We start from the raw sequence: 15,768 nt of genomic DNA on the forward strand, positions 1-15,768 counted from the left end.
GATTGGAGAGGGTGCAGGTCAGGCTGAGGGACCCCCACACCCCCCAGTGCACTAATGTCGTGCACCAGGCCTCTAGTATAAAATAAAATCACATCAGGTAAAACTGTATATACAGTTTGATTCCAATTATGTGGAAACACACAGATAAGGGGGGATAGGCAAGAAGTAATATGCCAAACAACTTTTATACATTTTCAATTCTCCTCTTTGAACTTTTACATATTTTCCAAGTTTTCTACAATAATTTAAATACTATTCTTATCAAAATTGATGTTATCTTACAATGAATTTTAGCAAATGAAACCAGACACAAAGTATATATACTTCATGCAAACCAAAACCACCATGAGATACCAGTTCATACCCGCTAGAGTGGCTATAATAAAAGACAGACAAAAACAAGTTGGCATAGATATGGAAACACTAGAAACCCTCAGACACAGCTGGTGAGGATGTAAAATGATGCACTGTAGAACATGGTTGCGCAGTTGCTCAAAATGTTAAACACTGAGTTACCTACCATATGACCCAGCAATTCTACTCATAGGCAAATATACCCAGGAGAAATGAAAACATATGGCCACACAAAAATCTATGCATGAATGTTCATACAGCAGCATTATTCTTAATAGCCAAAAAAGATACAAACCCAATATTCATCAACATGTGACTGGATAAACAAACTGCAGTATATTCATATCATGGAATATTTTTCAGCCATAAAAAGGAAGGAAGTATGACTCATGCTACAACATAATGAACCTTGAAAACATCATGCTAAGTGGAAGAAGCCAGATGCAAAAGGCCACATGTTACATGATTCCATTTTTATGAAATGTCCAAACAGGTCAGTCTACAGAGACAGATTTGGGAGGAATAAGGAGTAACTGCAAATGGGTATGGGGTTTCTTATGGGAATAATAAAAATGCTCTAAAACTGATGGTTGCACAACTCTGAATATACTAAAAACCTTTTGATTGCGCACTTTAAATGAGTGCAGTATATGGCATGTAAATTATACCTAAAGAAAGCTGTTTTTAAAAAGAATATATACTGCATTATTTTACTCATAATAAAATTTAAGAACTGGCAAAATAAATCAATGGTGTTAGAAGTCAGAGGAGTGGTTACCTTTTGGGGAAAGGGGCAAAAGAGGGAGCTTCTGGATGCTGCTGATGTCCCATTTCTTGATCAGGTTGATGTATTATCACTTTAGAAAAATTCACCAAGCTTATGCTGAAGTATGTGTCTATACTTCATTTAAAAGTTTTAAAAAACTAGTTGACTTCAGAAAGAAAAAACACTAAAGTTTCTTAACTTAGCCAGAGTCTCAGGCCCTAACTCAGTTTATTTAGTCTTATTTAGAGCTGATTCTATTTATCTGGTTACTTAACTAAAAGCCAAATAGAAACTGCAAAACACAGGAGTGAGACAGTAGAAGGTATAGGCTCCCAGGATAAAGCAGGAGAAAAACTAAGGAAGGACCGTGAAGGAAGAGGGTAGGGGAGCGAGAGGAAGCATTATAAAGAGCAGGAATAAGAATTCAACTACACAGCCATCTGCAACTATTCATCAAGTCCTATACAGTCCCACTAGCCCCAAAGAAAGAGCCATCCTACAGACCAGGAGCATATTAGACGATGCTCATGACAGTCTAAATCACCAAGGAAACAGTAGAGTGTACCCAGGATACTCTCCTGGGAAAGTGAGTGTATAAAATATGCTATCAAGCTACAAATCCAAAAGTCTAAATTTTAAAGACTTGATGTTCAAATATATAATTATCTGGGCCCAGGCAGTGTGGCTCATTGGTTGAGCGTTGACCTGTGAACCAGGAGGTCATGGTTCGATTCCATGCAGGAGGCAGCCGATCAATGATTCTCTCTCATCATTGATGTTTCTATCTCTCCCTCTCTTTCTTCTCTGAAATTAGTAAAAATATTAAAATAATAATAATAATTATCTGGGAAGTAACTTCTAGTCCCCCAAAAGACCAGATGAATGGGTTATTATTGTTACTCAAAAAGATCATACAATAACGTAACAATGGCACAGAATATACCATACTGAGAAGTCCCCAGGGGATCATCTAGCACTATAACACTGGAGATTTAAATACCACTCCTTCAAAAACAGTCTACAAGTCAACTGGTCAAAACCAAGAACACACATGCATCAAAGGTGAGATACCGAACAGAGTGGCAAGGCCAGACCCAGAGAAAACTTTGAGGTGGAACGCCTTTCTCCTCCACATGTAACTACAGTGGCCTTTTGCAGGATCCTCCAGCTCTTCCTGCTGGCATCCCCCCTTTCCTGTAAGGCTTGCTCTTACAGGCTGGGTGGGTGGATTGGTGGGTGGGCTGGCTCACTGGGCTTTCTTGCTAAAATGTTCCCATCACTCAGGTATAAAGGAACCAATGGTTATTGAACACCACGATCTGTGAGGCTGATGTTATATGGCAATGAAAAGGGAAACAAGGTAACCAAGACTCAGTAACTAACAAGACCTCAGCTGCACCAGGTTCTGACTAATGCCAAATTCATGGTTTCACAAATTTTCCAAAGAAAAGGAGTAGACCTGGACGCTGACTGCTCTCACCCTCCTCCCAGAGCCATCTTGGGATGCTGACAGCCTGAGGTCTGAGACAGAATCAGTAGTATCACCAGGAAGTGGGGGGCAGCAGTTACCACAGCCTAACTCTGCTTGACATCACAATGTGGCTCCTGGGGAAGGACCAACAGGTCCCCAACCTAACTAACCCTTCCGCCTCCTGCCAGCAGGGAAACAAGGCTACTCTCCTCTTCCTGCCCTTCCTGTCACTATCCAAGTCCTAAAATCATTAACTAGCAGCTACTTCCCATGAGCTGTGGCTTTTAAAGGTGCTATCTTTATTTTTATATATATATATATATATATATATATATATATATATATATATATATATATATCTCAGAGAGGAAGGAAGAGGGAGAGAGAGACAGAAACATCAAGAAACATCAATGATGATAAAGAATCATTGATCGGCCACCTTCGCCTCGATCCGGGGATTGAGCCCGACACCCAGGCATGTGCCCTGACCAGAATCGAACCCGGGACCCTTCAGACCACAGGCTGACGCTCTACCACTGAGCCAAACAGGCCAGGGCTCAAGGTTATATCTTTTCTTTAGCTATCCTAGTTCATGATAACTTCCATGGAATCAAGGCTCTAAAACAGTGGTTCTCAACCTTCTGGCCCTTTAAATACAGTTCCTCATGTTGTGACCCAATCATAAAATTATTTCCGTTGCTATTTCATAACTGTAATGTTGCTACTGTTATGAATTGTAATGTAAATATCTGATATGCAGGATCGTCTTAGGCAACCCCTGTGAAAGGGTCATTTGACTGCCAAAGGGGTCGCAACCCACAGGTTGAGACCGCTGCTCTAAAAGAAGAAAGATGCACCAAGCACCTGCACTGGCACAAGGGCAAGATTAAGAACATTAAGCTAATATCTATAATAATAATCTATAATAATAAAAGCGTAATACGCAAATTGACCGAACGTCCGGATGTCCTTCCAGATGACCTTCCGGACGAAGCCAGGGCTGCAGCTGCGGGATCGAGGCAGCTGCCATGGCTGTGAAGGCCTACCCTTGCATGAATTTCGTGCATCGGGCCTCTAGCATCTTTATAATTACACACTTGGAGCACCTCTGGTCAGGAAAGGGATTAGTCTTTCCCAGCTGTAGAGAGCTATAGACCTCAAAGAAAAGGTTGAATTTTCTTCCCTACAGTTTAAAATTAGTATTTCTCTGCCCTCATCATTGTTCAAAGTAAAGCAATACAAAAGTTACTTCCCTGTTCATCCAATCTCTAATAAACATGCATAGAGAACAGTTTACTATGGAAAACAAAGAGAATCGCAGAATTCAAGTTCTAAAAAAACACCTGTATCTTCATTTGCAAAATAAGAATAATAATATGTCTACCTTACACTGTAATCAGGAGTAAATAAAATAATCCACTGTGTAGGACACATGGTAAGCACTCATGTAAGCTACAGGAAAAAGCAAGATGGAGAAAATTACACAGTATGCTAGCATCTATCTCAATAAAAGGAAAATACAATCACACACACAATACACAACCACAGACATACACACTGACATGTTTACTTATACTAAAACCAATGAAAGAATAAAGCATAAAATGTAGGGAGAAAGGGGACAGGGTGTAGGGATCAGAGATAGAAACTAGACTTCTCTGAACAGAACTGTTTGGTAAATTTGGCTCTAGGCCACGTATTTAATTTTTTACATAATTATGCCATAGAATTAAATTTTAAAAAGCAACTCCTCAAAATCAAAAACAAAAGGAAACAAATAAATTTACATATATATGCAGTCGGTAATAAAGCCACACTTAGAATTATTCCGAGCAACTTTAAGACATAGTAATTCAACTATACAGTCCTAGTAGGGCATATATTATATGGGCAAAAACAAAAACAAATCTTAAATCTTTTCAAAGACTCACACGATTAGTGGTACTACTGGGATTATTACTAGTATTCTAAGACTTCAGAGTGCACTGTAGGATAATGCAAATTAGAATTTACAATGGTGTTAACAGGATTTTCAGTATGAAAGAAAGGAAAAACGGGTAAGATCAATGATGTTAAATAAAAAACCTGATACCGTGAATTGGAATTATCAACATGAATTCATGATTTAGTGTATCTTTAAAAGAAATTATACATTTCCTAGCTCTGCCTACTTAGAAGACATAGAAACCACGTGCACCCTGGTGCCCAGCATGTGGCCTCTCAGTACCATTTGCCACCAAAAGGACCCAGGGCTCCTTAAAGAAATGTATAGTTCCAGACCTGGTGCAGGAGACAGTAAGATGAGCCTGGAACATCTTAACTTCCTTGCATTCTGGTCTAAAATCACAGACTACTCGTATTATGTCAAACAGACTTGGGGCCAAATTGTCCCACTAGCCTAAAATGAGACAGCTTGAGCAACAAAAAGGTTAATAATCGGAAGTGACTGAATAACATCAAATATGCATTTAAACCCCCGAGTTCATATGGTTAAAACAAAATCTCACTAGCCACATTTGGAAATCAAGTAATTATTTTGAACAATAGAAAATTAAGGTGGGGCCCTGGCTGGTGTGTTCAGTGGTTAAAGTGTTGGCCCTTGAACCAAAGGGTCATGGGTTCGATTCCCGGTCAAGGGCACGTACCTGTGTTGCAGGTTTGATACCCAGCCCTAATCAGGGCATGTGAGAGAGGCAACCAATCAATGTGTCTCTCTCACATTGACATTTCTTTCTTTCTTTTTTTAATTGACTTCAGAGAGGAAGGGAGAGGGGGAGAGAGATGGAAACATCAATGATGAGAGACAATCACTGATCAGCTGTCTCCTGCACACCTCACATTGGGGATCGAGGCCACAACCATGACCTCCTGGTTCACAGGTTGACGCTCAACCACTAAGCCATGCCGGTTGGGCTCACATGGATGTTTCTTTTTCTTTCTTTCTTTCTTTCTTTCTGTCTCTTTCTTTTCTTTCTTTCTCTCTCTCTCTCTCTCTCTCTCTCTCTCTCTCTCTCCCCCCCCTCCCCTTCACCTTCCCTAAAAATTAATGGAAAAAAATATCCTCGGGTGAGGATTAAAAAAATAATAATTTTTATAAAAAGAAAATAAAGGTGGGGAAAAAAATCAAGCATTTATCTTACCTTTCTTCTCCTAATTTACTTTGGGGTAATCAAATAATTGCCGATGTGTCCTAGCTATTAAGTGAAGAAGGAATGTTAAAATTATAACATCCCCAGTTTTGACCCTTAATGATCTAGGAATAATCATTACTAACATTACAAGAGACACAACCAGACAAGAATAGGCTTTCTGATAGAGGTTTATAACACTACCCACAAGTTAGTTTTACAAAAAAATGGAGGTTAAAACACACACACACACACACACACACACACACACACACACCCCTTAACCCTGAACCTCATTAAACCTCCATATCTAACTACTACTTTACAGGAAACACAGAGACAGAAGAAGTTTGACTGCAACTACAGAAATACAACAGGCAAAATCAGATGATGGGAAGCTCCACTCCACAGCAGTGCTCTTCAAAGTATGATCCACAGACAGGTGCCCATCTGTGAACTTGTCACCAGTCCATGACGAGATAGGTACAGAAACTGACAGTAAACATAGAAACATTTAAAGCAAATAAACAATCATTTTATGTCTAATTAAATCTAACAGTTTTTTAAATGGCGCTGGTTTTATGTATGCCTTATTTTATTTTTCTGGAAAAGCTGAAATGCCAAGTTAAGAAATTTATACCATTTTGTATATAAAAGAAAAGGTTAAGGCATTTTTCTTTTAAAAAAATGTCTTTATTGATTTTAGAGAGAAAGGGAGAAGGACAGAGAGACAAAAACATGGATGAGAAACATCATGGATGGGCTGCCTCCTGAACACCCCGCCCCCTACTTGGGATCAAGCCTGCAACCCAAGCATGTGCCCTACCTGGGAATCGAACCAGTAACCTCTCAGCTCAACCAGCTGAACCACACTGGCCAGGGTAGTAGAGGCATTTTTTGGTAAAAGAAATATAATTACAGGTGATCTTTAAGAAGATTATCTATAAACAATAAAACCTATCAACTAGAAGAAACAGTTTGGAAATGGGGAAGGGTCCTCTCGTGACCACAGACTTAAAATGAGCAGCTTTGTTGTCACCTACCATTTCTTTTGAATACTTACTACAGGTGGGTTTTTATACTAAACCCTACTTCTATCTTCTCATTTAATCTTCATAAAAAACCATGCAAGTTTGGAGTTCTGGCTCTGATACTTACTAGAACTGAATCCCAAAATCCTAGTTTTAAACATTGAATAGCAATGCCTCTTTCACAGGCTATGGTGAAGACTAAATGAAAAACTGTATATGAATGTACACTGTCGGTGATCTGGCTCCACACAACTGTTTTCAGGATTATGATTATTATTGTTTCTTAAATCTCTCCTGAGAATCAGACAGCTCGGCCTTACTCTTAAAGACCGGAAGACCAAGAGTAAAAGCAAAGAATTTATGGAGCTGGTGATGAGCTTACAAAAGTTCCTGACAGCAGAAGCAACCAAGGCATTTCCTGATCAATCCTGTGAAACCTCCTAAAGCATGAACTGTTGGTTTGTGAGCACTCTGGCACTCTGTTTGCTGCCTTCCAACCTCAACAACGGGGGGGGGGGGGGGGGGGGCAACAGATCAACAGATGTTCAAGGACTGGCCAGGGCATAAAACAATGATTTCCAAATAGAGAAAGATCGCAGTCAAATGAAAGACAAGACAGCCCATGTGCTCCACTGCAATTGCAAAGATGTCGTTTGTTAAACATAAAAGAGTATTTGAGGAACATCCAGTGAACAATTAATTAGCAGAGCAAACAAGAATATTTTTGAAGGAAAAAGCTACAGAGGACAACTTGAAATTATTCAGCTTTGAATGATTTCTTTTCCACTACCATATATAAAAGATTTTTTTGTGGAAATCATGAGGTCATTGTTTTCCAGAGTCTTTACTCTAGGAAACAGCTGTGGGGAACGACACAAACAGAGAACACTGCCCTATTTAGTAGCCCATCATTGTGACAAGTGTAGATGGGGACAGGAAAAATCCATCAAACCGCACACCAATAACAAAACAAAAGTGGCAGAGTCAAACTAAAACTGCAAGCCACACAAAGCACGATGTAAAACAACTGATTCTGGATTACTGCATCTCTGTATCTGCAGAGAAATTTCCATGTTTAAACCAGATCAGCTCCTTTCTACATGAGTCACCAAAAACTTAAATGATGCACTTTGCACAGTTCCTGATACATGACAGACATTCAGCAAATATAACTAAGAAGTTTTCCTAGCGCTCTTACGATCAAATACTATGTGACCTGCCTAAAACTAACGTACCACCCACCTCCAGAACTACTGTCCATTCGGTGCTTCTGGTCTTGAAGAGCACCATCCATCCCAAGACACCCTGTTTCAAAATCTGTTACTTTCATCTCCTCCTTCAAATCAAAACCCCAATGAGGTTTCACTTCACACACACTAGAATGGCTATTAAAAAAAACCACCAACAAAACAGAAGATAACAAGCGTTGGCAGAAAGTGGAGCCTTCATGCATTGCCGTTGAGGGTATAAAATGGTGCCGCCACTGTGGAAAACATTTGAGTTTCTCAGAGTTAAACCCAGAAGTAGCACATGATGCAAAAGAATTGAAAACACACATTCAAACAAATACTTGCACACCTATGCTCACAGCATCATTACTCTCAATGGCCAAAAAGCAGAAACAACCTACCAAATCCTTCAAGACACAGTCCAGGTAACACCTCTTTGGTCCCCCCTCACCCCTCCCATTCCTCCTCCAGTGCTCTCCCCCTGCATCCGCACAGCACTTTGTACACAATCTACCACAGCACCCTACCCTATGCAGCTATTTCTTTACCCATCAGTCTTCCCTTCTAGATCCTGACTTCCTTAAGGGCATGAACCATCTCACCCATCTTCATATCCCCAGTGCTTTGCAACACAAAACCAGCACAGGAATCAATAACCGTGCTCAATAATTTTGTGCACTTAATAAATCCATATCATGTCTACAAAATACCAACCTGAATTTGATTCTTAGTGGGTATAAACTGGCGTTTCTGCTGCCCTACACTGTTACACTGTATTCAGGGCTCAACTCAAGGAGTCAAACCATCACATAAACCAGGTCCAGGACCCTGCCCTCCTGGTTTCCCATCTCTTAGACTGCCCTTCAGCAGGCCCCCTCCCTCTCCTGTCATCTTATTTTCAGGTCCCCCAACGGCCTGGCCTTGGGCTTCTGACCTTTACACTTACCACCTGTATGCAGCGGAATCCAAGTCTACACAGCTAGCCCTAATTCGTGGCACATTCCCAATAGTCTAGTACAGCCGTGGGCAAACTACGGCCCGCGGGCCGGATCCGGCCCGTTTGAAATGAATAAAGCTAAAAAAAAAAAAAGACTGTACCCTTTTATGTAATGATGTTTACTTTGAATTTATATTAGTTCACACAAACACTCCATCCATGCTTTTGTTCCGGCCCTCCGGTCCAGTTTAAGAACCCATTGTGGCCCTCGAGTCAAAAAGTTTGCCCACCCCTGGTCTAGTAAGACCTTCCTGGGTATCCCAGGCCCCAACTCTACATGCTCAGATTAAATGCATGATCTTCTCTGCCCCTTGAGCTCCCCAAACCACTCCCCTTCCAGCTGCTCCACTGCTGTCAGAGATCCTCATTATTCTCCCCATCATCAGGTCTGATACCTCGGGGTTTCCTTACCTCTCCATTTCTTGGATTCTCCTTAATAATGTCATGATGTCCTCCAAATGTCTCTTGGATTCACCTTTTCCTCTTCTTTACCTCACCTCATACCTGTGACTGCCCTCTCCCTGCATTTATTTTGTCCTCCATTTGATTCATTTTTTACTCACCATCAGACCCATTTTTTTAATCTTTTTCCTCTAATCAATGTCTGCACAGCTCAAGAGCCTCAACTGAATCAGTACTGATGGCAGCCTCAAGGCTAAATTATTGTGACAGACTTTCAAGGCCACCCATAATTTGTCTCCTCTCATCTCCTCAGACATCTACATGTATTTCTCTCAAATCAATGGTTCTCAACCAAAGGCGATTTTGCCCCCCAGGAGACATTTGAAAATATCTGGAGACATTTTTTATTGTCATCAGTGGGATGTGGACAGGACAGGGACACTAACAAACATCCTACAATGCCAGGACAGCCCCTCACAACAAAAAACTATCCAGCCAATAATGCCAGATATGTCAACAGTGCCAAGGCTGAGACAACTCCAAATCAAGCCTCCGCGGCAGACAGCCCAGTAGCTTCCATGACCTTGTGCCAACTCTATCCCTCTGCTCAGAATGTTTCCCCACCATCCTGAGACGACACCCCTCTTCTTAACTATCCAAGACTTGTTTATCATCAAACCCCATTCAAAGCCATATTTCATGGCTTTAAACACCACCAAGAAGTTGATGGCTCCCTAATTTTCTCTTTAGCTAGTCTCAATCTTCTGAACTCGACTCCGTTATCCAGCTGCCTATTAGACAGCTCATGAATATCCTATTAACACATCTGAAAATGAACTCCTGACCCCCAAAATTGCTGCTCCCCAAGTAAGCACTGGTAACCACTCAGTTGCTCAAGACAAACACCTGGGAGTTATTCTGGATGCATCCCTCTGCCTCAGTGTACCCCTCACCCCCAGCAAGTCCTGTGGAGTCTACCTGCAGACATATCTCAAATCCACCCACTTCTCCATCTCCATCTACCCCCACTTTTACTTAATCTATCACAGAAGCCTCTTCCCTGGTCTCCCTGATTCTGTTCTATCCACTGTTCAGCACCTGAGTTTTAATGAGATCAGAACAGAACTCTGTCCAAGTCCTGCAGCCACTCCCCACTGCACTTAGAATAGAATCTAAACCCTGTATATGCACCTACAAGGCCCTGTATGGCCCAGCCTCTGCCCACCTGCCCATCCCTTCCCAGCCTCATCTATCCTCCTCGTCTCCCAAATGTACCAGGTGAGGGTACAGGGGAAAGGAAGTCATTAGATCAGCAGTTCTCAACCTGTGGGTCTCGACCCCTTTGGCGGTCGAACGACCCTTTCACAGGGGTCGCCTAAGACCATCCTGCATATCAGATATTTACATTACAATTCATAACAGTAGCAACATTAAAGTTCTGAAGTAGCAATGAAAATAATTTTATGGTTGGGTCACAACATGAGGAACTGTATTTAAAGGGCCAGAAGGTTGAGAACCACTGCATTAGATTGAGAGTATATATGCATAGCTACCTGTGGAGTATGAGCCTATAAATAATGTATACATGTTCGTATACACATTTAACCAGTCAGAAAGAACGGTTTTTAAGAAGACTGCAAAGTGCCAAGGTAGAGCAGCAAGGGCACATGGTGAAGCAGCTGTGGCTGACCTTATTTATGTTCACTACCATTCAGCACCACAACCGAGAGGGGAAAATGCTGCGCGTTTCAGCATGTCCACCTGCCAACTGACATTTTATGTTGAGACCTGTCCTTTCAGCGGTTGTACTAATAAGGCAACCAGACACAGGACTGAGCGTGAGCCTCAGCAATGCAGGGTGACAAAGTGGAAGTCAAATTCTGCTTCTGCGCCCTCAGCCTCCAGCCAGGCGAACCTCGGTTCCATCATCCAGAAAGGCCGGGGGACTGTCCCATCCACCCAAGCCTCCTTCCAAGTCAAAACGTGATGATTCTGTCACCTCCTTGCTCCTTCAGAGACTTGGAGCTTCACTGACTAAAGTGACAGCATTTGACAGACAAGGGCACTGACCAGGAAGAGACCTGCTTTCTATTTTATACTGTCACAAACCTACATGGGACCTACACAATTTCTTTTTTTTTCTTCTATTTTTCAAAGGAATTCAAGGGATACCTGAACTCAGAGTACTTCTTAGAAGCTACTGTGAAATTTCAATGTACTAAACAGCTTCGTACAAACCAGGAAACGTCTCTCAAAGGCCTGTAGCATGAGACCATGAAAAAGCAAGGTGTGACCCTGAACCAGTGTCAGCCCGATGCTAGCTTGTCTGCCACTCCTCATTTCTACATGTTTACTCCCTCTGTAACCTGAGAACTCTCACTAATAAATAAGCAACACCAGGCACCAAAGTTCCAGGAAGACACCATGGGAGAGAAAATTCTATGACTTTTTGTTTTGCTGCAACTTTGGATGGAGTTCCCACAGTTCTTTATCAGGAGATCACTATGTTCTAGTTGTTCTCTGGGACCATGGTTTGAGCACGGCTGCTATAAAACTTATCTTTCTTACTTGAAAGATGGCCATCTATCTTTCTCTTACTGCAAAGGGGCACTGAGAACTGGAAGCTAGAGAGCATCTATGCCAGCCTCCTATTAAAGCTGTGACAACCAAAATACGTCTCCCGATGAAACCAATGTCCCCAGGCAAAAGCACGCTGGTTGAGAACCACAGCTCAGTATCTGAGCAAGAGCACAGTATCTGCATAAAAAGAAAGAAAGGATCTAGGTGGCAGCTAGAGAAGTTTCTTAAAAGCACACCCAGGTGGGACAGTCAACCCATTTCATTCTGGGAAATGAAAATCCAGACTTAACCATCATTTAGCTCTCCCAACTCAAAAATCCATTTACCTGGTAAGCTTCTAAGCGCCAATTAATAAGTTTAGAAAGTAAGAAAGAACATAATTGAAAAATTCACAAAGCACAAAGACATACTAAGTGCTTTTCCAGACCTTAACATAAACTATCTCGAGATGGCAAACTGGTTTTAACTTCTCTGCCAAGTCCAATCACCGGGCAGTGGCTGCCTGGACCCCTAAACTGAGCAGGATTCTGAGGTTGAACGTGAACCAGCAGGGCATGGTGACGAGTAGGCCTCAATCCACCTCCTTTGGTGTTCAACTTTCTTAATGCTCAAAATCACAGCCATTAAATTTGGCTGTAATAAAACATTCTGGAAAAAAAGAAAGTAATCCACCAGGCTTACCAAACTGGGGAGAAATAAAAGGAAAAAAAGAAATCTGATCCCATCACTCTCCTACTTAAAAGTTGGCTCTGGATTCTCAACTTCCAGAGGATAACGTCTCAACCAGGGGAGCCTACAAAGCCTTCACAATGCATTCACATCCTACTTCTCCCAAATGTCCTGTACCCCCTCCCTCTCCACGGTGTCACCCAGACACCAGCACCACCTGCAAACTGGTTGGAAATGCAGCATCTCGGGCTCACCCAGCTCTGCTCTGAACAGAAGCCCAGGTGAATTACAGGCACATGAAAGTGTGGAAACGGTGTCTGGGGAACTTGCCAGGTTCCTCCAGACTCAGTTCTTCACAGGCAGGTACAGTGTCTCCCCCAGGTGAATGTGTGTTGCACATGCAGGTGAGTGTGGGCGGGCTGCCTCCACTCATCTCCTCTATTAAAGCAGGAAAGCCCAAATGTCCACCTACAGCCTCCACAGCAGCCAGGGGTGAAGTGACAAGGTTAGTCAATGAGATGTCAGCAGAAGCCTGCTGCGGGGGCTTCTGGGAGAACTCCTATTTCCCTAATGACTTCCTGCCTTGACTAGGTAGACGTCAAGGTGGCAAACACTAAGGACAAAAAGCCAATAAGAACGAAGGATAACAGAGTAGAAACCAGAAATGGTCTGGAGCCTAAATGGTTGGGCAAGCCTTCAACAAATGGGAGGTGAATGAAGGAGTGCAAAGTGAAACCTACTAAGGTTCAGAGATTACATTTTTTTAAAAAAATAGGGCCTCTAAGAATCTGTTCAGCTTTACGAAAGCATACCTACAAATCAGTCTCGGCGTTTCTAGAATCACTGACCTATTTCTGTCCAGCTTTTTAGTGGATAAAAGAATGAACACAATCTCTTAAAAAGCAAAGGAAATGTTCTCATACCAAAACACTGTTGAAACTGATTTTTCACATTTGGAAAAAAGGAGAACATGAAACTTAAAACACTGGGCTCTGACCTTAAAAAGTTTGTAATTGCTGTGGCTACTCACAGGCAACTATAAGCAAAATTTAAAAAGAAAAAGACTCCTTTTACAGTCGTTGGTTGGTTGTCATCCTCTCCTACTTACTTATTTTGAGATTTCTGACATGAACCTCATTTTTTCCAGTCCTATACTAGTCAAGTATTTCCATTCAAATTTCCAAGATCAAACAGCAGTCACTTTTCTCTTTGAGAAAACAGGGTAGAACAACATAAATGTAAATATAATGTAAGTAAAGTGTATTAAAAGGAGAGGGGCACCTGGCAGTGCTGTTCCTCAGCAAGGGAAGTCCTCAACCAAGCTCCGGCTCCTCAGACAGATGACCATGTTATATTTTAATCAAGTCATTCATTCTTAAATAAAAGGATTTTTAAAAGAAACTTCATAGCATCAGTGAAAAGCCAGTACTACTTGCCATGAATACAAGACAAATGTAAAAACAAGCCCATTGAAAACATCACCTTCCTATATTCCAGCTACCGTTGCCTACTGAAGCCTCTAAAGTTGAGGCTTGTTCTCGCTTTGTTTAAAAAAAAAAAAAAAGGTGGGGAGTGAGCAAGCAGTGTTAAGTCACACTGAGACTTTCTCTTGAGCATGATCAGGACAGAAAGAGAAGGAAAAAGGAATGAAGTTTCTCACTGTGTGGTTTCATTCTAGTTAATTCTGTTTCCCACCTAAAAGGAATCCCCCTGCAGTCTCAAACCACCTTCTCCTTTTGCTGGGAATCACAGCCCGTTCATTTCCTTGGTGCAGCCTAAATGGTCCCAGGTCACCTGGCTCAGCCCTCGGCTCCAGCCCGCTCACTACAAGGACCTGAGGGCCCTATCAGCCCACTGCCTGGCCTTGTATGGCCCGTGAGCTAAGAATGGTTTGTAACAATGAACACTGTATCAAATCTGTGTTGGGGAGAATATCAAGAAAGGCATACTGCTTTTCCCTTTGGCCTCCCACCCTAATTTTGAACGGCAATTAAGCTACACAGTTCTCCCCTGCAAAAATCACAATCCCATTCTTCTCATTAGTAGACCTGTGTTACAAAGTATTGCACTCCATGATCACTGTATTTTTACTTTACTCAATACAAATTTTGTAAACACTGGTTTTCTCTTGTTACATAGGCACCTACATAGTAGCCTCGATTTTGCGTCTGGGCCAGCGAAGCCTAAAGCACTGACTCCGCTGCCCTTTGCAGACCGTCCCGCCCAGCTCCAGCTCCAGGTCAAGTGCACACCTTCCTCGCGCGGGAGCAGCTTCTGTGGCCCCTCCAGGCCGCCCTGCTGCTCAAGCCTCAGGGCCCAGGCGCCTCCTCCCAGGGGTCGCCCTACCCACGCCCGCCCACCTTGCAGTGGCGGCATCACCAGGTTTCACTGTCTTCAAACCACCGACATGGCCCGTTAACTTATTATACAGTCTTTAGCCACACAAGCAATCAGAGGAGCAACTACTCCTGGTCCCGTGCACAAGGGAAGCTCTTCCATGCGGGGAGCCCTCTTCATGCCAAGCTCCCAGCGACAGAGGGTAAAACGTGGGGGCAACGAAGACCCACTGACTTGTTGGCAGCTCACAGCCACCTCTGAGGTCGGGGCGGAGGAAGCTGGCACGGTGAGGGGGTGGCCGGGCCGAGGCTGCACGACCAGCGACCCCACCGAGCCCCGGACCGGCCGAGAGCCTGGACCGGCCGCGTCGGGTGCCCTCCGACGCCTCAGCGGGGCAGGTGGGTCCTGGAACAAGCGCTCCAGGAACGGATGCGCGACTCACGCACTCGGCCCATCAACCGATCCATCCCCCCGCGCCCGGTGGCCCGGCCTCAGCCTCGGGGCCCACCCACCCCTCCAGCCCGGAGGAGGGCGACGTGGGCGGGGGCCGCGGCGGGGAGGGGCGCCCACCTTGAAGTCGCGGCTGTGCTGCGGCGTGTACTCCAGCGTCCAGAGGGCGCGCACCCAGGTGCGCCCAGCTGCTCCGTGACCTCGCCCGCGGGGGGCCCAGGCGGGCGGCTCGGGCTCGGGCTCGGGCTCGGGCCGGCCGGCGCGGTACTGGCCGAGCGCCAGGTACTCGGCGAAGAGCTCGGTGTTGCTGAGGCACTGCAGCGTGGCGTTCATGAAGCACGTGTTGCCGTGGTT

General features: G+C 43.5%; 1 protein-coding gene across 1 annotated transcript in view; it reads right to left on the reverse strand.

Moving 5' to 3' along the window:
• USP31 (ubiquitin specific peptidase 31) overlaps positions 1 to 15,762 on the reverse strand; it is a 74,907-nt gene extending 59,145 nt beyond the window's left edge. Inside the window, exon 1 of the mRNA XM_014453353.2 lies at positions 15,535 to 15,762. Within this exon, the coding sequence (XP_014308839.2) occupies positions 15,535 to 15,747 (213 nt within the window). The 5' untranslated portion in view covers positions 15,748 to 15,762. The remainder of the gene's footprint in view (positions 1 to 15,534) is intronic.
• Between the last annotated feature and the right edge of the window lie 6 nt (positions 15,763 to 15,768).

Source organism: Myotis lucifugus, unplaced genomic scaffold (genome assembly GCF_000147115.1).
Source record: "Myotis lucifugus unplaced genomic scaffold, Myoluc2.0 scaffold_22, whole genome shotgun sequence".
Classification (NCBI taxonomy): domain Eukaryota; kingdom Metazoa; phylum Chordata; class Mammalia; order Chiroptera; family Vespertilionidae; genus Myotis; species Myotis lucifugus.